The following is a 16,118-nucleotide window of genomic DNA, read 5'->3' on the forward strand; positions in this document are numbered from 1 at the left end:
AGCAGCTGCCCTTGAGAATCCCTCTAAGCAACCCTTATTTTCTTTAATATGAAGCTACCCTCTGGGCCAAACAGGAATACACAGGATTACACGGCTAGGAAAAGTCATGCAATACCTACTCACACAGACATGAGAAGTAATATAAATATAGTTTGTCGAAGTTTGATTAAAAAAAAAAATCAAACCTTTGAAAACACACACACACAAATAAAAAATATAAAGAAGGATAGCAAGTACCCCAAACTAGTAACTGAAATGAAAAATGTATTGATAAATGATCATTATAACCATGACATTTGGTGGGTATTCTAAAATCCACCAAATGAACTAACGAATTTCAGATGAGTAGAATAAATACATGTCAACACCTAAAAACAGTTTAAAAAAAATACAATTCTAACATTTTCTTATAGGTTTGAAAGGGAAAATAATTAACAAAATCTTTATTTACCTGACTAAGCAATAGAATTATTTGAACTTTTTTTTTGAGACAGGGTTTCTCTGCAGCTTTGGAGCCTGTCCTGGAACTTGTCTGTAGACCAGGCTGGTCTCAGCACTACGGAGATCTGCCTGCCTCTGCCTCCCGAGTGCTGGGATTAAAGGCATTCGCCGCCACCATCACCACCACCAGGCTATTTGAAGACTCTTGATCTGATCTAAAAATTCTGATACTGCTTTTTACAAAATTTCTGAGAAAAAGAGTGCTATGAAACACCATCATCTTCCTTGGGACAAGACACAGATGCTACACAATAAACTCACAGCAGCAGTGGCTACCAGACAAGATCTCCAGAAAACTGGGCTAATCAGCAATCATCATAGGTAGGGGTGGAACTCATGAGGCACCACCCTCTTGGGGAGACAAAGGTTGCTAGAGGGAGATTCATATTTGACAGTAGAGTAGACCCTGGTAAATTCCCCTGCTCAAGTAAATATTCCCTCACCCCTATACTCCTATTTAAATGCTGTGGACCCCTTGAAACACACACAAAAAGACATCAAAGCAAGAGGAGATTTATTAGGAAAGCGGGGGTTTGGTAGGAGAGGAAAGAAGAGAGGATATTGGGGTAGAAAATGAGCAAAGTACATTATACACATGCACACACACATGTATGTATGAAGGAAATTATGAAAATGTAGTTTTAAAAAAGAACAAAACCAAAGAAAGAAAAAGCAATGACCTAGATACATAAAAATGAGATACTGCTACAGGAGGGAGATCTAATTTTCTCCTGAAGTGGAGAAGGAAGACCCAGCTGAGCTAAGTAGAAGGAATCACTAACTCCACCTGCTCCTTCATCTTAATAATTACTAGTATGTGCGAGTGGGTGTGGGTGTGTGTTGTATACCTGCATGTGTGGAGGCCAAAGGACAAGCTTTTACAGTCAATTCTCTCCTTCCACTATGGGATCCAGAGACAGAAGAATTCAGGTCATCAGGTTTGCATGGCATGAGCTTTTTACTCTCTGAGCTACCTTGCCAATCCCCCACCTGCTTCATAAGCAGTATATTAATCTTATGCCCAGCCCGTTTTAACCCTGACACCTGATACTCCCAACCCCAGAGCCTCTGCCTCACAATACATACAATGTAAGTTCTTAGCTTTACATCACTGTTGGTTCAGTGTACATTTTTGCAAATTTGAAAATCAATTACCCTATCTTCATCTGCTTTAGGACTTACAATACGGGGGCTGGAGCAATAACTTTTCAAATGTGTTTAGTCGGGGGGGGGGAATGGGTTATTGACAATGCTCTATTATTTCCAAACCTTTCTAGGTATTTATCATTGCATAACAAATCATGGTTTAAAACACGGTATCTTTTTAATATCTTTTAAGTTTAGGGTGCACTTACTGCTTCCAGTTGTTTCTTCTTTTGTACTAGTAATTCCAACATAAGGTTGACATTGGCCAAATCAAGGTTATCCTGATCAGTTCCTAGCAAATCTTGAAATATTTGCCACCTATGCCCATTCTAAAATTAAAAAGAACATTCTAAAATTAATTAACAACACTGTTTTAGATTTTAAATCAGACATTTAAGAAGTACTTTCTAAAGTGTTTTGTTACGTCAAAATAAATTGCACTTCCATTCTAACTAACTTCTCCACAATTAGCAGAGCTACAATTTAAGTACTAGCTCTACTTGGAATGAATATAGCTAACAAGTATAGAAGGCATATGAAAAATAAATATTAAGTTGATATCTCCAAGTATAATAAATCAAAACACCTGGATTTTCAGGCTTGCACTTGGTAAAATATTAGCTTCGGCTCAGCTGTCTCAATAATGTGGGGCTAATCCACTATGAGAAGCTTATTCAAAATACCTTGACATATGACCCATCACATGTTAAGATACGAGTAATCCCTATGTAAGGTGATACCACCAGGCCCTTCAAATTATGGTCAGTCTATCAAAGTATTACAGATAATAAAGTTATGAAAGTTATTTATTTATTTATTTGAATAAGTACAAAAGTAAAGCACAAATAAGCTTGTTGTAAGAAAAGTTAATTCTTTACTAGGTATTAATATCTACAATCAAATAAAATGAATTTAGTAGAAATAGGAAGGGGGGATAAGAATACTTAGTTCATAGGGCACTTTTCTACTACATACAAAGCTCTGGACCCAGTCACTGCTATTATAAAACAAACAAAAAGAGAAAAAGTAATAAGATCTGAAACATACGGTGCTACTCACTGAGTGGTCCAATTTGAACCTCTTTTCCTCAAATCTTTGCTTCTGTTTGAGAATGAGCTCATTCACTGAAAACAAAAATAAAAAAGCACACACAATTTGTACTCTTGTTATATTTGTCTTTGACTTGTTCAGAGTCTGAATTTTAAAGAAATATGAAGGAAAAATGTGTTCGCTTTCTATTCTATTTTGAATTAGGATTTTTTTCTGTACTTGTTTCAGGAAATTCTTTATAAGTAATTCTATTGCTTTAGGAATTTCATTATAGTATATACTCCATTTTCATGTTTCTTAATAATACTATTGGTATCTTGAGAGACATTATTTTTCAGTGTTAAAATACTTAAGTGCATTCTATGAGACAAACAGTCAAGATTTTTGCTTTGTTGTAACTTTTTTATAAACACCTTGGAAGATGTTGATAATTATATACTTAAAACCATTCTTAGTAACACGATTATCTTTCCAAATCTCAGACTGTCATATAACTTTTAGAGATGCCAAATCTCATCTCAACCATGGTGTGACTAATCTAAGCCAAACTAATCACTTGTTCTCGGCCAAATCACAGTTTGATTTTGGCTCCCCCCACCCTTTTTTCTCTGTATTGCTTTGGAGGCTGTCCTGGAACTTACTCTGTAGACTAGGATAGCCTGGAACTCACAAAGATCTGCTTGTCTCTGCCTCCCGAGTACTGGGATTAAAGGCATGCGCCACCAATGCCCGGCTGATTTTGGCTTTTGCAACAAGGTCTTACTAAGTACCAAGCCTGACTGAGATTCCTAATGCTCCTACCTCAGCCAGGGTTGTAGGGATGTCACACATAGCCTGGAGACATACACATTACTAATCAATGAGAAATGTGCTCTCTTTTCGTTGGGAGAAAAAAAAATTCTCTCCCTGTCTCCAGAAGGAAATGGTATCTGAACCTTCTTAAAGTCATTTTGAAGTTCTGAGTTCTGTGGTAGCTATGCAAAGAACTAAGACATATCTTCATGAAAGAAAAAAAAACTTAATATTATCAATGAAGTACTGAATTATTAGCTCTGGAAATTCTCTGTAAACAAATGCAATTTAAACAACTGGGACTTCTAATTTGCATCTGGGGGGGTGTTTTGTTGTTGATGTCATTTGCTCTTACAAAAATACTAGTAACAAAAGAGCAGAGAATCTGGGCTGTGGTGGTGCTCACCTTTAATCCCAACACTCAGGAGGCAGAGGGAAGTGGATCTCTGTGAGTTCGAGATCAGCGTGGTCTACAAGAGTTCCAGGACAGGCTCCAAAGCCACAAAGAAACACTGTCTCGAAAAGGAGCAGAGAAATGGTGCTAGAATTATTTGGGTGACAAATGGAACATGATAGAGTTGGTATCCAAGATGAAATGCTGAATATGGTCCACTATACAAATAAATCAAAATAGATACCAAACCCACCTTAGCTTTGAAGCTTCAAAACTGAATGAAATGATCTATAGCCTCAAATAACTTAAACTAGCAAAAGAGATACATAATAAAATGGGATAATCAATAAATACTATCATTGATACAGACTTACAAAGTGCACAGTCATATAAAGTTCAAATAAGAACAGAGCCAAAATATGCACAGACTTTCTAGATAGAAAGATAAATGAAAAAATACAGATAAAAATGTATATGTGTATGTGTCTGACCAACTCATGAAACATCAGAATATGGTTTTGGGAAGATTAACAGGGTTAAGAATTAGAAGCAGAATATTAGTACATCAGTCTGATTCTAAAAAAGTAGTCAGCAAGATTATTGAGATTGAGAATTTGCACTAACACAATGGAGAATGAAAAAATTAAAGTACACTAGAACGGGTCTGGAGGCACCGGTGATTAATGGACTTTGCCTCACTTACAGAAGACCAGCTTCAGTCCCTAGCATCCACATAGCAACTTAGGACCACCAATACCTTTGTATGGTCTCCTTGACACAAACTTGGTACACATAAATATATGGAAACAAGAAGCTCATATGAATATAATAAAAATAAGTCCATCTTTTAAAAAGAATATGCCAGAGTATGTTTCAGTTATATTAAGTTATTAGCATTTGAGTAGGAACTGTGACTTGACAGTTACAATTTCGCATGCTACTACATATCTTAGTGTCACATACCACTTTGAATCTTACCAACACTATTATGTCAAGTTTTTAAAGGTTACAAATTGCAAAATAGTTATAGAAAATAAAGGTTAAAATGAAAAAGAAAATAACATTAATTGGTATGAAGTAGTATATCATACAATATTATAGAAAAATTATATTTCAAGTAAAAAAAAGGAAAAACGGGCATGGTGGCATAGGTTTATAAACACAGTAATATTTGGGAGGATGGCATGGCAAAATTACAAGTTTAAGGGCAAAGACGTGTCTCAAACATATTAATGTAGGTAAGCAAAATAATCTTTAAACACTGACTCAGAATTTTTGTTTCTGAGTGCTCTGCATGTATACCTGCACACCAGAAGAGGGCATCAGATCTCATTACAGATGGTTCCAAACCACCATGTAGGAACTGAACTTGGGACCTTTGGAAGAGTGGTCAAGTTCTCTTAACCACTGAGCCATTCTCTCAGCCCAGAATTTTTGTAAAGATATTGAAAACACTGATTATTTTACCCCTATACTTCAAAGAAGGTGGTATGCACAATACTAGTGCAGGAAAGAAACCATCAATCTTATGCCTGTGTGAGCCACATGATCTATATGAATAGCCTGTCTGGCAAGATGGAACTGACTGGTACAACAGTGGAATAGCCCTGATGGCAGTGACCAGTCACTTTCTGATTGGGTTTAATGCCCAATCTACAGAAGAAAACCATATCTAGCACCACTGTAAGGCCTAAAGCCTGTGACTGGACAGATCATAAGCCCTAAAGGAAATCTACTAGTATTATTCTCCTAAAAGGACACAGTATTAAACTTAATTGTCAACTAGTAGAAGGATATACATCTAAAAATAAATGGCCAGCACAAACTGGACTAGATGGGTATAAAAGAAAGAGGACACAAGGCTAGGTTGACAGGGAAATGGGGGGTAGATTTGAAAGGAAATGGAAAAAAGGTGAACATGTTCAAAATAAAGTATGAAATCTTCAAAGAACTAATAACTTTTTAAATTATGCCTTTAAATAAACAGTAGTTTGACTGTAAAATAAAAATTGATCATTTTTTTTCTTATGTATACTTCTTATACCATTTCTTAAAAAATTTAGTATTCACTTTAAAAAGTCTGTATTATTTTACCCAAGTTACTCAATGTCATCATCTAAAGAATAATCATAATACTGTAACTCAAGAATGCCATAAAATTAATTAAGCCATATCCATAAAGTATATAATAGAGTGCCTAACAGGCGTTCTGACTGCCTAAGTGTGAGTGTATGTATGGGAGAGACTTACTAGATAAATGGGAGGAGATGGAGGGGGTAGCGAGAGAGAAAAGGAGAGGATAAGGAGCAGGAGAAAGAGGGAAGATGAGGGGGGAAAAGAGGAGAGACAGAGACAAAGAGACAAACTTGCAGAGTCTCCCTGTGTAGCATAGAACCAAACTAAAAAAACCCTACTTCATCCTCTGAAATGCTGGGAGATTACAGGTGTTCAGCACTATACAAGTCTAAAGATAAGATTTCAAGTTTGCAAATAGGAGATACATTCATAACAAATCTAAGAAAAGTTAAATTATAAATTTTATAAACACAGAAATACACACATATGGGGGAGGCAGGGTAGAAAGTAGGAATAAAATAAAGACTAAGCCCTGAAAGTGGGGGTTGTACCTGAAGACTTAGGGAAGGGAAAAAAAGAAACTCTGGGTGTACTGGGGGTGTTTTAGGTTGTTCAAACATTATACACACAGCTTCTCCGTATCTTTGCAATCCTTACTAGCAGCCCACTTAATGAGTATATACATTATCTGTGTTTTTTGACTTCTCTTTTTCATATTCTTTAGGTTGTGTTTTACTTTTGCTGATTCACTACAAAGGATATCTTAAAGGACAGAAATAAAGAGCCAGGCCTAGAAGGCCACAGGGTCAGGTAGGTTGGGAAGGACATGGTTGCCTACTCTTTCCAGGCATGCCACTCTTCTAGTACCTCCACATGTTCAGCAACATGCACATCTCTGCACTAGACATCTTTTGGTTTCTTACAGAGGCTTCATTAAGTTGAAGGCACTGATTAAATCAATGGTCATTGGGTACCAACTCACCCTTCAGTACCTCTCATCTCCCTGCTGATGAAGGTGGGCTTGAAGTTACAAACCTCTACAAAGTAGTTAGTTCACTGAGCAACTTGGAATCTCCCAGACATCAGACACCTCGTTTTACTACTTGTTTTTCATAGGAAGTAGAATATTCTACTTGGAACTAGTCATCCTCATGAATTATTTATGTATATTATGGGCATATAAGATTAGTCTTAGTATTTCTGCCATGTTCTAATAGTCCTTATTTCCTTAATTTTTAATTTTATGTTAAGAAATTCAGTGTGTAAAACTAATAGTGACTTATTTTAAGAAAGAGTGTGCCTGAACCACATACAATCTTTCTGTGTTAGCCTCCCAAGTGCTGGATATGAACACATGCCACCACATCCAACTAAAACCATTCATCTTTAAATTCACAATTAGCACCTGACTATATTAGTTCCAAGTTTTTACCATTTATAGCTAAAGTTATACTACAGTTCTCACATTTCCACATCAAATTCTGTATTTATATCCTCTTCTTCCAACTGAGAGACCTTTCCAGTTCATACATTTATTACCCAGGAATTCCCATATTCAATTTTTCTCTTCTCCAATCAGTCAACACTGATCAAGAATATGTTCTCCCTCCCCATCAAACCTTTCCTTTGTTTCTTATCACTGCTAACATGTCAGAAGAAACATAGAAACATAATAAATTCTACAAAGACAAAAAGGGGTTCTAGACCTCAGACAACTTCTGGAAACCTTACATTCTGTCCAAACATGTGCACAAAATTCTCAAAGGCATGTTGGGTTTTGTTTTTATGAAACTGAAAAATAACAAGAAACGGTACTAACCATGTATAGAGTCTATGCCATAGCCCAAGAAGATGAAAGCACCCTGGTGAGTAACAGAGAAAAACTTGCTTACTTCTGAGTTGGGATTTCTGAATAAACTATTGTTACCATATATTTTGTGGAAAGAGTATAATAAAAACAATGTCAAAGACTCACCCAAGAAATTAGGATAGAGATGGTCAATATTGTCCACAACATAATTACACTTGGGACATCTATTATTATTGTCCTCCAAACTCTGATGAATACACTTGTAGCTATTAGCATGGGGGGAGAAAAAAACAAAAACTTAATTAAAACAATGAAGAAATTAACAAACTGGTCACAAAACACTGTCTATTAGTGTTCTCACTTAAAACATAACAATATAGCCAATTTATTCCCACTTATATCCTTGTATAGCAAACGAAATACATAAAGCACCTATTGACAGAGCAACATATAAACTATTTCAGTTATAAACAATATATAAACTATTCCTAAATAAACTCAAAAAATTCTGCATGTAACATCAAATGTAAATGAGGACTAAGTAAGTTTTAGGTTATGCATTTATATTATATCCTAGGAAAGCAAATGCCTATGGTCTAATTAGTCTTGGGAGTACTAATATCTTTGTATCACGGAAAGAGTTCAAACAAACAAAAACTCTAAGTACTCAAGCAAAGACAAAAATCAAGTCGAGGAGAATGAGAAAATCATCACCTTTACTATAGCGATTCAAAATTATGTATTAATTTTTACTAAGAGGAATGGAAAAATAAAATATTTCTATACTCCAGAAGACATAACTGTAAATAACTGAAGGAAATGCAACCAGTACAACTTTCCTAAAAGGTATATGCAAGAAAAATCATAAGGTTTTATATTCCTTTTAATATGGTAAATTTTATTTATAGGAGCTTAATATAGGGGAAAATATATGCTATAATGCAGAGTTATCTAACAGCAACATAATAGCAAACTTTAAGAGGAACAACCTAAACTACACATACAAATTGACTAAATCTGTAATTATCAATTCAGTACAATGGTATGCTGGCAATGAAAATCTTATTTTACCTATGTATATATCATATTTTATTTATTAATAAATTATTATAAAATGTATTGACATATAATATGTATTTCGCATATACTATAGGAAATGCTTTTTCTTATATTTTTGTGGTACACTACTTTTTAAAAATGCTAATTTTTCTTAGTACTCTGACAGTCAGAGGCATATGCAATGGATCAGAGGACAACTTTGTGGAGTAGATTCATTCCTTCCACCTTTACATGACTTCTGGAGATCAAACTAAGATTGATAGCTTACATAACAAAACAATTTGCACACTGAGCCATCTTGCTGTTCGAATAATGGACCTTTTATAACTATGTATTACCTTGCAAAAATAAATAAATAAATAAATAAATAAATAAATAAATAAATAAATACTCTAAGTATTGTTCAACCTTACCTAAAAATATCAAACTGACATGGGGAAAACATCATTACATCATACATACACACACACACACAAATTTTAAATAAACTAAAAACACATTTACAATGTTAGTTAACAGTATTTCTGTCTGTAGGTAAGACATACTTTGTAGATATTAACTCAAATTTCTATTGTAAGCGTATATTACTTTGACAATCAGAAAAAAATTTCTAAGAAATCAGAAAGGTAAAAAATCATTTCTAACACAAAGAAAACATACCTTTTCTGTCCAGATTATTATTTACTTCACCTTTAAACTGAAGCTGATTTTTTTTTTTATCTAGCTACCCTTCCATCCATGAAGTTTCACTGTTCTATTTTTCTACTACCTTCATTTCACATGTGTTAATTTCAGGACAAGCAAGAAGAGGAACTCTTTTTGGCATAGTACAGTGGCCTAAAATTTGGAGTAATTGTCTATCCATAATACAGACTCTAGTATCTACTAAACAAATGATAATGAACACTGTTCTAGAAATACTATCATCACTTCCTGCAACAACAGCAAGACTATGATTAGCATATTACCACCAGATATACTCCAAATCTGACTAGACACTTCCTATATGGACATATCAATAAAGGAAATAACATTAAATGTTTTTGTTTTCATTTTCATTAAGGACACATGAGGAGGAATACAAATACAGCAGACAAAGAATTCAATGTGGAAAAGGTTTTCTTAAAGAAAAAGGAAATGAATGACTGTCATCAGGAAATAAACATAAAAATGTTAGACTTTTATCAATAAATTTAAATAAAGCCAGTTATGAAGGAGGAACCTGGGGGAGGGTATAAAAATGAGAGATATTGACAGATAAAATGAGAATGCTTTGGATGTTAATAATAAGCTTCCAGTTTTTAAAAAATGAACCAATAAGCAACAAAAAGCTAGAGCAATAGTTCTCAACTGAGGGACCACAACCCCCTGGGGTCACACATCAGAGATCCTGAATATCAGATATTACAATTCATAAAGTAGTCAAATTAGTTATGAAGTAGCAGTGAGATAATTTTATGGTGTGGTCACTACAACACGAGGAGCTGTATTAAAAGGGTTGCAGCATTAGGAAGGTTGAGAACCACTGTTCTAAAGGCTGATGACATAGTTAATAGTAGAATGCTTGTGTAACACTAGTAGAATATTTGTGTAACACTCGCAAGGCCTGGGTGAACAAACTCCAACAACACAAAAATAAATAAAAATATAAATGAAACAGAACAAGTTGTAAAATCAGAAATCTTGTCAACATATTCAAATTTATAATATTATATGTTAAAAAAACAACTCAAGTTCTGTGACATCCACTATATTCCATATAAATAAGCTGATTTCCATACTTTCCCTTCAAGAAATTAAAAAAAAAAAGCTCTGGGATAGAGCCAAAAAGAATTGTCCTTGCTAATGAACGTGCAACTGACTTTTCATACTGAACTTGAAACTATCACTCTATACTAAAAAAAAGTTAAGGTGCAGCAACTTACATACAACTATATAAAACTAGGTGACAATCAACCCTTTCTCTCATTAAAGGCAAATATTTGTTTTGCTTTTCTGGGTGCCATTAGAGTCTAGTATGATACCCTGAGTGGGAAATCAATAAATATTGAATGCATGAAGGAAGAGATGTAACGAAAATGTAGCATACATTCTGCTGCTTACCATGCTATATAAAAACATCATCTATAAAAGTCATATGGAAATATACTAATCTGCTAGCTAATAAAAATCACAGTTTAATTTTTAAAAATCTGAAACTAACAGAACAGATAATTCTTTTGGGTGATATTTGAACACACTGTGAACCCCAAGTTAACATTTGCATTAATTAAATAAAATTAACCTTGGGTCAGGAGGCTGAGTTAGCAACTAGTTGACAGAAAGTAATCACAGAGCATCAGAGGGCATCTGGAAGAGATGGAGAGATGCACAGAAGTATTAGGGAAGGATTTTGAGTGGTGCAGCTTTGTTTGTTTTGGCAGAGTGGAAGAATGTGCTTTTTGGGAGATACCAGCAAAGACAGAAGGTTAGCTAGTCTATTTGACCTCTCTGAGCTAGCAGGTTTTCACCCCAGCCTTTAAATCTCAAATCTTATTTATCTATAGAATGATAGAGATTTAGTTAAAGCTACCTTAAGTAGAAAGGACAGAGCCAGTGCCTGCAGGAACAAAATTCCCACCAGGCCTGGCAACGCTGCCAGAGAAGCAGGTCAGTAACTGCAGAGCTGCAATGGCTGGCTGAAATAACAGCCACTGTGCTTAAGATAAAATAATATAATACGGCTCTCAGAGGCCATAAGTTATTAAACAAAAGTCTGACTGCCACCTCTATGTGAGTAATTAGTCAGAAAGGTCCCTAAGGCCCCCAAGACAATGCAGGCTGACACCCCTGCTCTTCATTGCCTACCAGACTAGATGATAAGACCCTAATGCTGAAAAATACCACACACAGGTCAAAGGACAAAGAAATCAAACTGGAATTGTGACATAAGTTTTTCTTCCTTCTCACTAACATTTATAGTAGTAGAAGGCATTACACAGATTCCTGGGGTAGAAAAGTAACGAAAACTCTTATCCAGCTGTGAAACTTTTGAGCTACAATAACAAGATGTGCCTGCATGTGCCAATAGTAGCATATCTGCTATGGGGGTAATTGTTTTCTTTGGGTTTCATGCCTGCTGCACAGTATGAATTCATGCAGGGCATTATATATCTGGTCAAAAGCCCATACATTGGGGTGGGAGGGAGTAACTGGACCTAGGAGGAAACCTACTATTGTTGTTTTGCTATATGGACATGATGTCAAAATGATTTCTAAATAATTGTTTATGCCCATGTAGTAGTGCTTCTCTCAGCTTTGGTCAAAGATGCTTCTCTTTGTAGTGGGTTACAGTTAACTAAAGACTTGTAGCTGGTTAAACTGCTAAAAATAAGTAATTTTTAAATGATCAACCATAAAAATGACATGTTTAATCCTCCCCACCCGAATCTTAAAGAACGTGGAAAAAGAGACAGTGACAGGAAAGAAAGAGTACTGTGAAATGCTGTCTTTTGGACATGACACAACTTATGTACCCCAGATCTTATAACAGCAGTGGCCACATACACAAAACCTCTAAAAGACTGGAGCAGATGGGGAACCGACACGTAACTTCCTAAGTTTTTTTCCAGGAATTGTAGGCGATGAAGGATAGGAGGTACATACAGATCACAGTCACTGAAGTTGTAACCACGAGTAAGCTGCCCTTGCTTAAGTAAATAACTGCCTGCCCATGTTCATTCAGGCACCCCTTATTAAATGCAGCGGGGCCACAAAGGAAAGAAGATGTGAGCCTGAGAAAAGGACTAGCAGGGATGTGGAGAGTTGTTGAGGACAGGAGGGAGGTAAAAGGAGAATGCAATCATAATATATACATGAATAAAATTTTCAGATAACCAAACTAATCGATAAAAAATGAGAAATAAGACATGCAAGTAGGAGGAGGACTTTCTGGTAGAAGAGATCTGGTAGGAAAGAAGGGATAAGAGTGTACAATGGGGAGCATATTATTTGTGTATGAACTGTGAAAGAATAAATAAAATTTCAAAGAAAATTGAAAAATAACATGGCAAAGTATTTTGGAAAAAAAAATGTAATCCTTAACAGTGAAATATTCTGAAAATGTAGAAAAAAACGACTGAGAGAGACATTTACAGTCTGTAGCCCATCATTCTATGATAAAAGTTGCTGTTCTAAATCAAGAATATATATATACATATATAGTGCTATAATTTTATGTTTATGGAGGACATAAATAATACAAATTAAGAAAGCTAACTAACTCAACTAACCCTGAAACATCATACTCCAGATCAAAGGCCTCACCTACTGGTAACTCAAGGATATCTACCTGTCAAATGTCATGCTCACTCATTTTCAACATAAATTACAGGCACAACATTCAATATAGACTGAAGAAATATTAAGGTTAATCTTACATGTTAACAGGATGCACAAATAATTCATGAACATGGTTGATTCAAAGTAGAATGTGCTACTTCTAAAGGAAAAAACAAACAAACAAACGAACAACAAAAAAAAGGTGTCTGATGTCTGGGAGATTCCAAGTTGCTCAGTGAACTAACTACTTTGTAGAGGTTTGTAACTTCAAGCCCACCTTCATCAGCAGGGAGATGAGAGGAACTGAAGGGTGAGTTGGTACCCAATGACCATTGATTTAATCAGTGCCTTCAACTTAATGAAGCCTCTGTAAGAAACCAAAAGATGTCTAGTGCAGAGATGTGCATGTTGCTGAACATGTGGAGGTACTAGAAGAGTGGCATGCCTGGAAAGAGTAGGCAACCATGTCCTTCCCAACCTACCTGACCCTGTGGCCTTCTAGGCCTGGCTCTTTATTTCTGTCCTTTAAGATATCCTTTGCAGTGAATCAGCAAAAGTAAAACAACCAAGAAAAGATGAATACCAAAAAGAACTGGAAGCAGAGTCCTGCAGAAGTTTTTATACATGCATACTGTAGCATTGTGAAACAGAGTTCTCCTCATAGGTTCATATATTTGGCATTGTTTGGGGAAGTAGAGAGGTCCATCTTTGCCAAGAAAAATTCTATCATTGGTGGAGGGCTTTTAGTGTTAATAATCTCTCCCTATTTACTGTTCCCTCTCTCTGTTTTGAGTTTGCATTTGAAAATATGAGCTCTCAGTTTCCTGATCCTGCCACCATGCCTACTGCTTGCTGTCATGCATCCCCAACACAAAGTACTCCCATCCCTCTGGATTGGGAAACTCTTGACTTTTCTATCATAAGCTGCCTCTGGTCATGGTGTTTTATCACAGCAACAGAAAAGTAATTAATACACACATTCTTGGCAGCATTATTAACAGGAACCAGGAGGTTGAATCAACCTAATCTTCATAGATGGTTGAATGGATAAACAAAATGTCACCTGTACATACAACAGAATACTATTTAACTTAAAAGATAATTTGTCACAATAGAACACAGAAGAATGCAAAGGACATTATGTGAAGTAATTCACACATAGAAAGACACATATGATCTGTGGTGGTTTAAAAGGGAGTGGCCCTAAAAGGAGGTGTGGCTTTATTAGAGTGGGCAAGTCCTTGTTAGAGGAAGTGTGTCATCGTGGCGATGGGCTTTGAAGTTTCCTATGCTCAGGACACAGCCAGTATCTCAGTTGACTTCCTGTTGCCTGCAAGACATAGGGGTCTTAGCAGTCCACCTACATGCTGCCATGCCCCCACCCTAAGGATAATTGGTTGAACCTCTAAAACTGCAAGCCAGCCACCCCAATTAAATGTTTTTCCTTTATAAGAGTTGCCATGGCCATGGTGTCTCTTCACAGCAATAAAATCCCCAACTAACACATGATCTAAGTACACATATATGGGGGGGTATCTAGAACTGGCAAACTCACACACACAGAAAGTGGAATAGTGGCTTTTGGGAATTGCAGAGATGAAAAGTGAAGCATTATTTTAAAAGGTATACAGTTTCAGTTTTAACAAAAGAACAAGTCCTAGAGACTACACAACAATGAACATAGAATAGATAGCACAATGTAACTTTATATATCAAGATGGGTAAGACCGTAAATTCTATGTTATTTTACAATTGAAATTTTAAATATATCAGTGTAACACAATATAGCCTAAAGACAATCTATAAAGTGTTAACAAAGAGAGAACAGGACTTTTTAATTCACTCCACCTTTTTTCTGTTTGTGCCCACCTGTTTTATGGATCTCCGCGCCATACTCCTGAGTAACTAGTATCTCATGCTTAATAATTGGTTACCCACCTTGATTTTCTAAAACACCATCATTTCTGCTAACATAATAAACACAAGATTTTCAAGCCTATATTTCATAGATGTCATCTATTAAACACATTTTATATCTTGAACTGTCAAACCTGTAAAGACCTATCAGTTGAAGAAACAATCTAAAATTAAACAATCTAAAGTTAAAGAACATAACATCTTGTCAGTTGCACTTATATTGAATGAAGATCATCTTACCAAAAGCTGTGGCCGCATTTTGTCATGTACGCCTCCTCAATCATATCAAAGCAGATGGGGCTACAAAGAAAAGAGAAAAATCAATCACCACTAAATGTTCGTTAAGGCAGAGTACTACATGTTGGAAAGGGCTAGTGACAGAGTTAATCAAATCAAATTTAATGTATAGCTAGGAGTTAAGTAGTCTAATTTTCTCAACAGAAATTTACAGGACTATTAGTGAAAAGTAAAATATTCAAGCTGACCCAGAAAGCAATAAATTCTAAAGTAAATGCAGTGAATACACTTAAATTATTCAAACATTAACCTAGCCTATATATGAGGTCCCGATGTGAGATAAATTTTGATTCCAATTCTCCTCTTCCTATAGAGGATCAAAATAATACTCAAAATTCCAGCATTCTTTGCAGGTAAGATTGGCCATAAAGAGTATGATTAATGGATATAGGGTTATAGGTAGAACAAGTAACTTATATAGTCTATATCATAACATGATAAGTATAGTTAACAAAAGAAACTAATGCCAGGCATTGGTGGTGCACACCTTTAATCCCAGCACTCGGGAGGCAGAGGCAGTCGGATCTCTGTGAGCTCGAGGCCAGCCTGGTCTACAGAGTTCCAGGACAGCCTCCAAACAATACAGAGAAACCCATCTCAAAAACCAAAAAAAAAAAAAAAAAGAAAGAAAGAAAGAAAGAAAGAAAGAAAGAAAGAAAGGAAGAAAGGAAAAGAAACTAAACATTTTTAATTGGCAAGACAGAACACTCTGAACGTTCCTACCACAAAGAAATGATAAACACCCAAGGTGACAGA

At 35.6% G+C, this 16,118-nt stretch overlaps 1 protein-coding gene across 3 annotated transcripts in view; it reads right to left on the reverse strand.

Annotated features, from left to right (window-relative positions):
* Cop1 (COP1 E3 ubiquitin ligase) overlaps window positions 1–16,118 on the reverse strand; it is a 113,837-nt gene that overhangs the window by 91,722 nt on the left and 5,997 nt on the right. The window contains exons 2-5 of one of the 3 annotated variants that reach the window (XM_040737265.1): window positions 15,306–15,365; window positions 7,935–8,035; window positions 2,707–2,771; window positions 1,857–1,976 (exon numbers count right to left, since the gene is read on the reverse strand). In XM_040737265.1, the coding sequence (XP_040593199.1) occupies window positions 1,857–1,976; window positions 2,707–2,771; window positions 7,935–8,035; window positions 15,306–15,365 (346 nt within the window). Of the gene's footprint in view, window positions 1–1,856; window positions 1,977–2,694; window positions 2,772–7,934; window positions 8,036–15,305; window positions 15,366–16,118 lie in introns of all 3 variants that reach the window. The other 2 variants (XM_040737264.1, XM_040737266.1) reach the window with 2 other exon arrangements.

Source organism: Mesocricetus auratus, unplaced genomic scaffold (genome assembly GCF_017639785.1).
Source record: "Mesocricetus auratus isolate SY011 unplaced genomic scaffold, BCM_Maur_2.0 Super-Scaffold_100676, whole genome shotgun sequence".
Taxonomy (NCBI): Eukaryota; Metazoa; Chordata; class Mammalia; order Rodentia; family Cricetidae; genus Mesocricetus; species Mesocricetus auratus.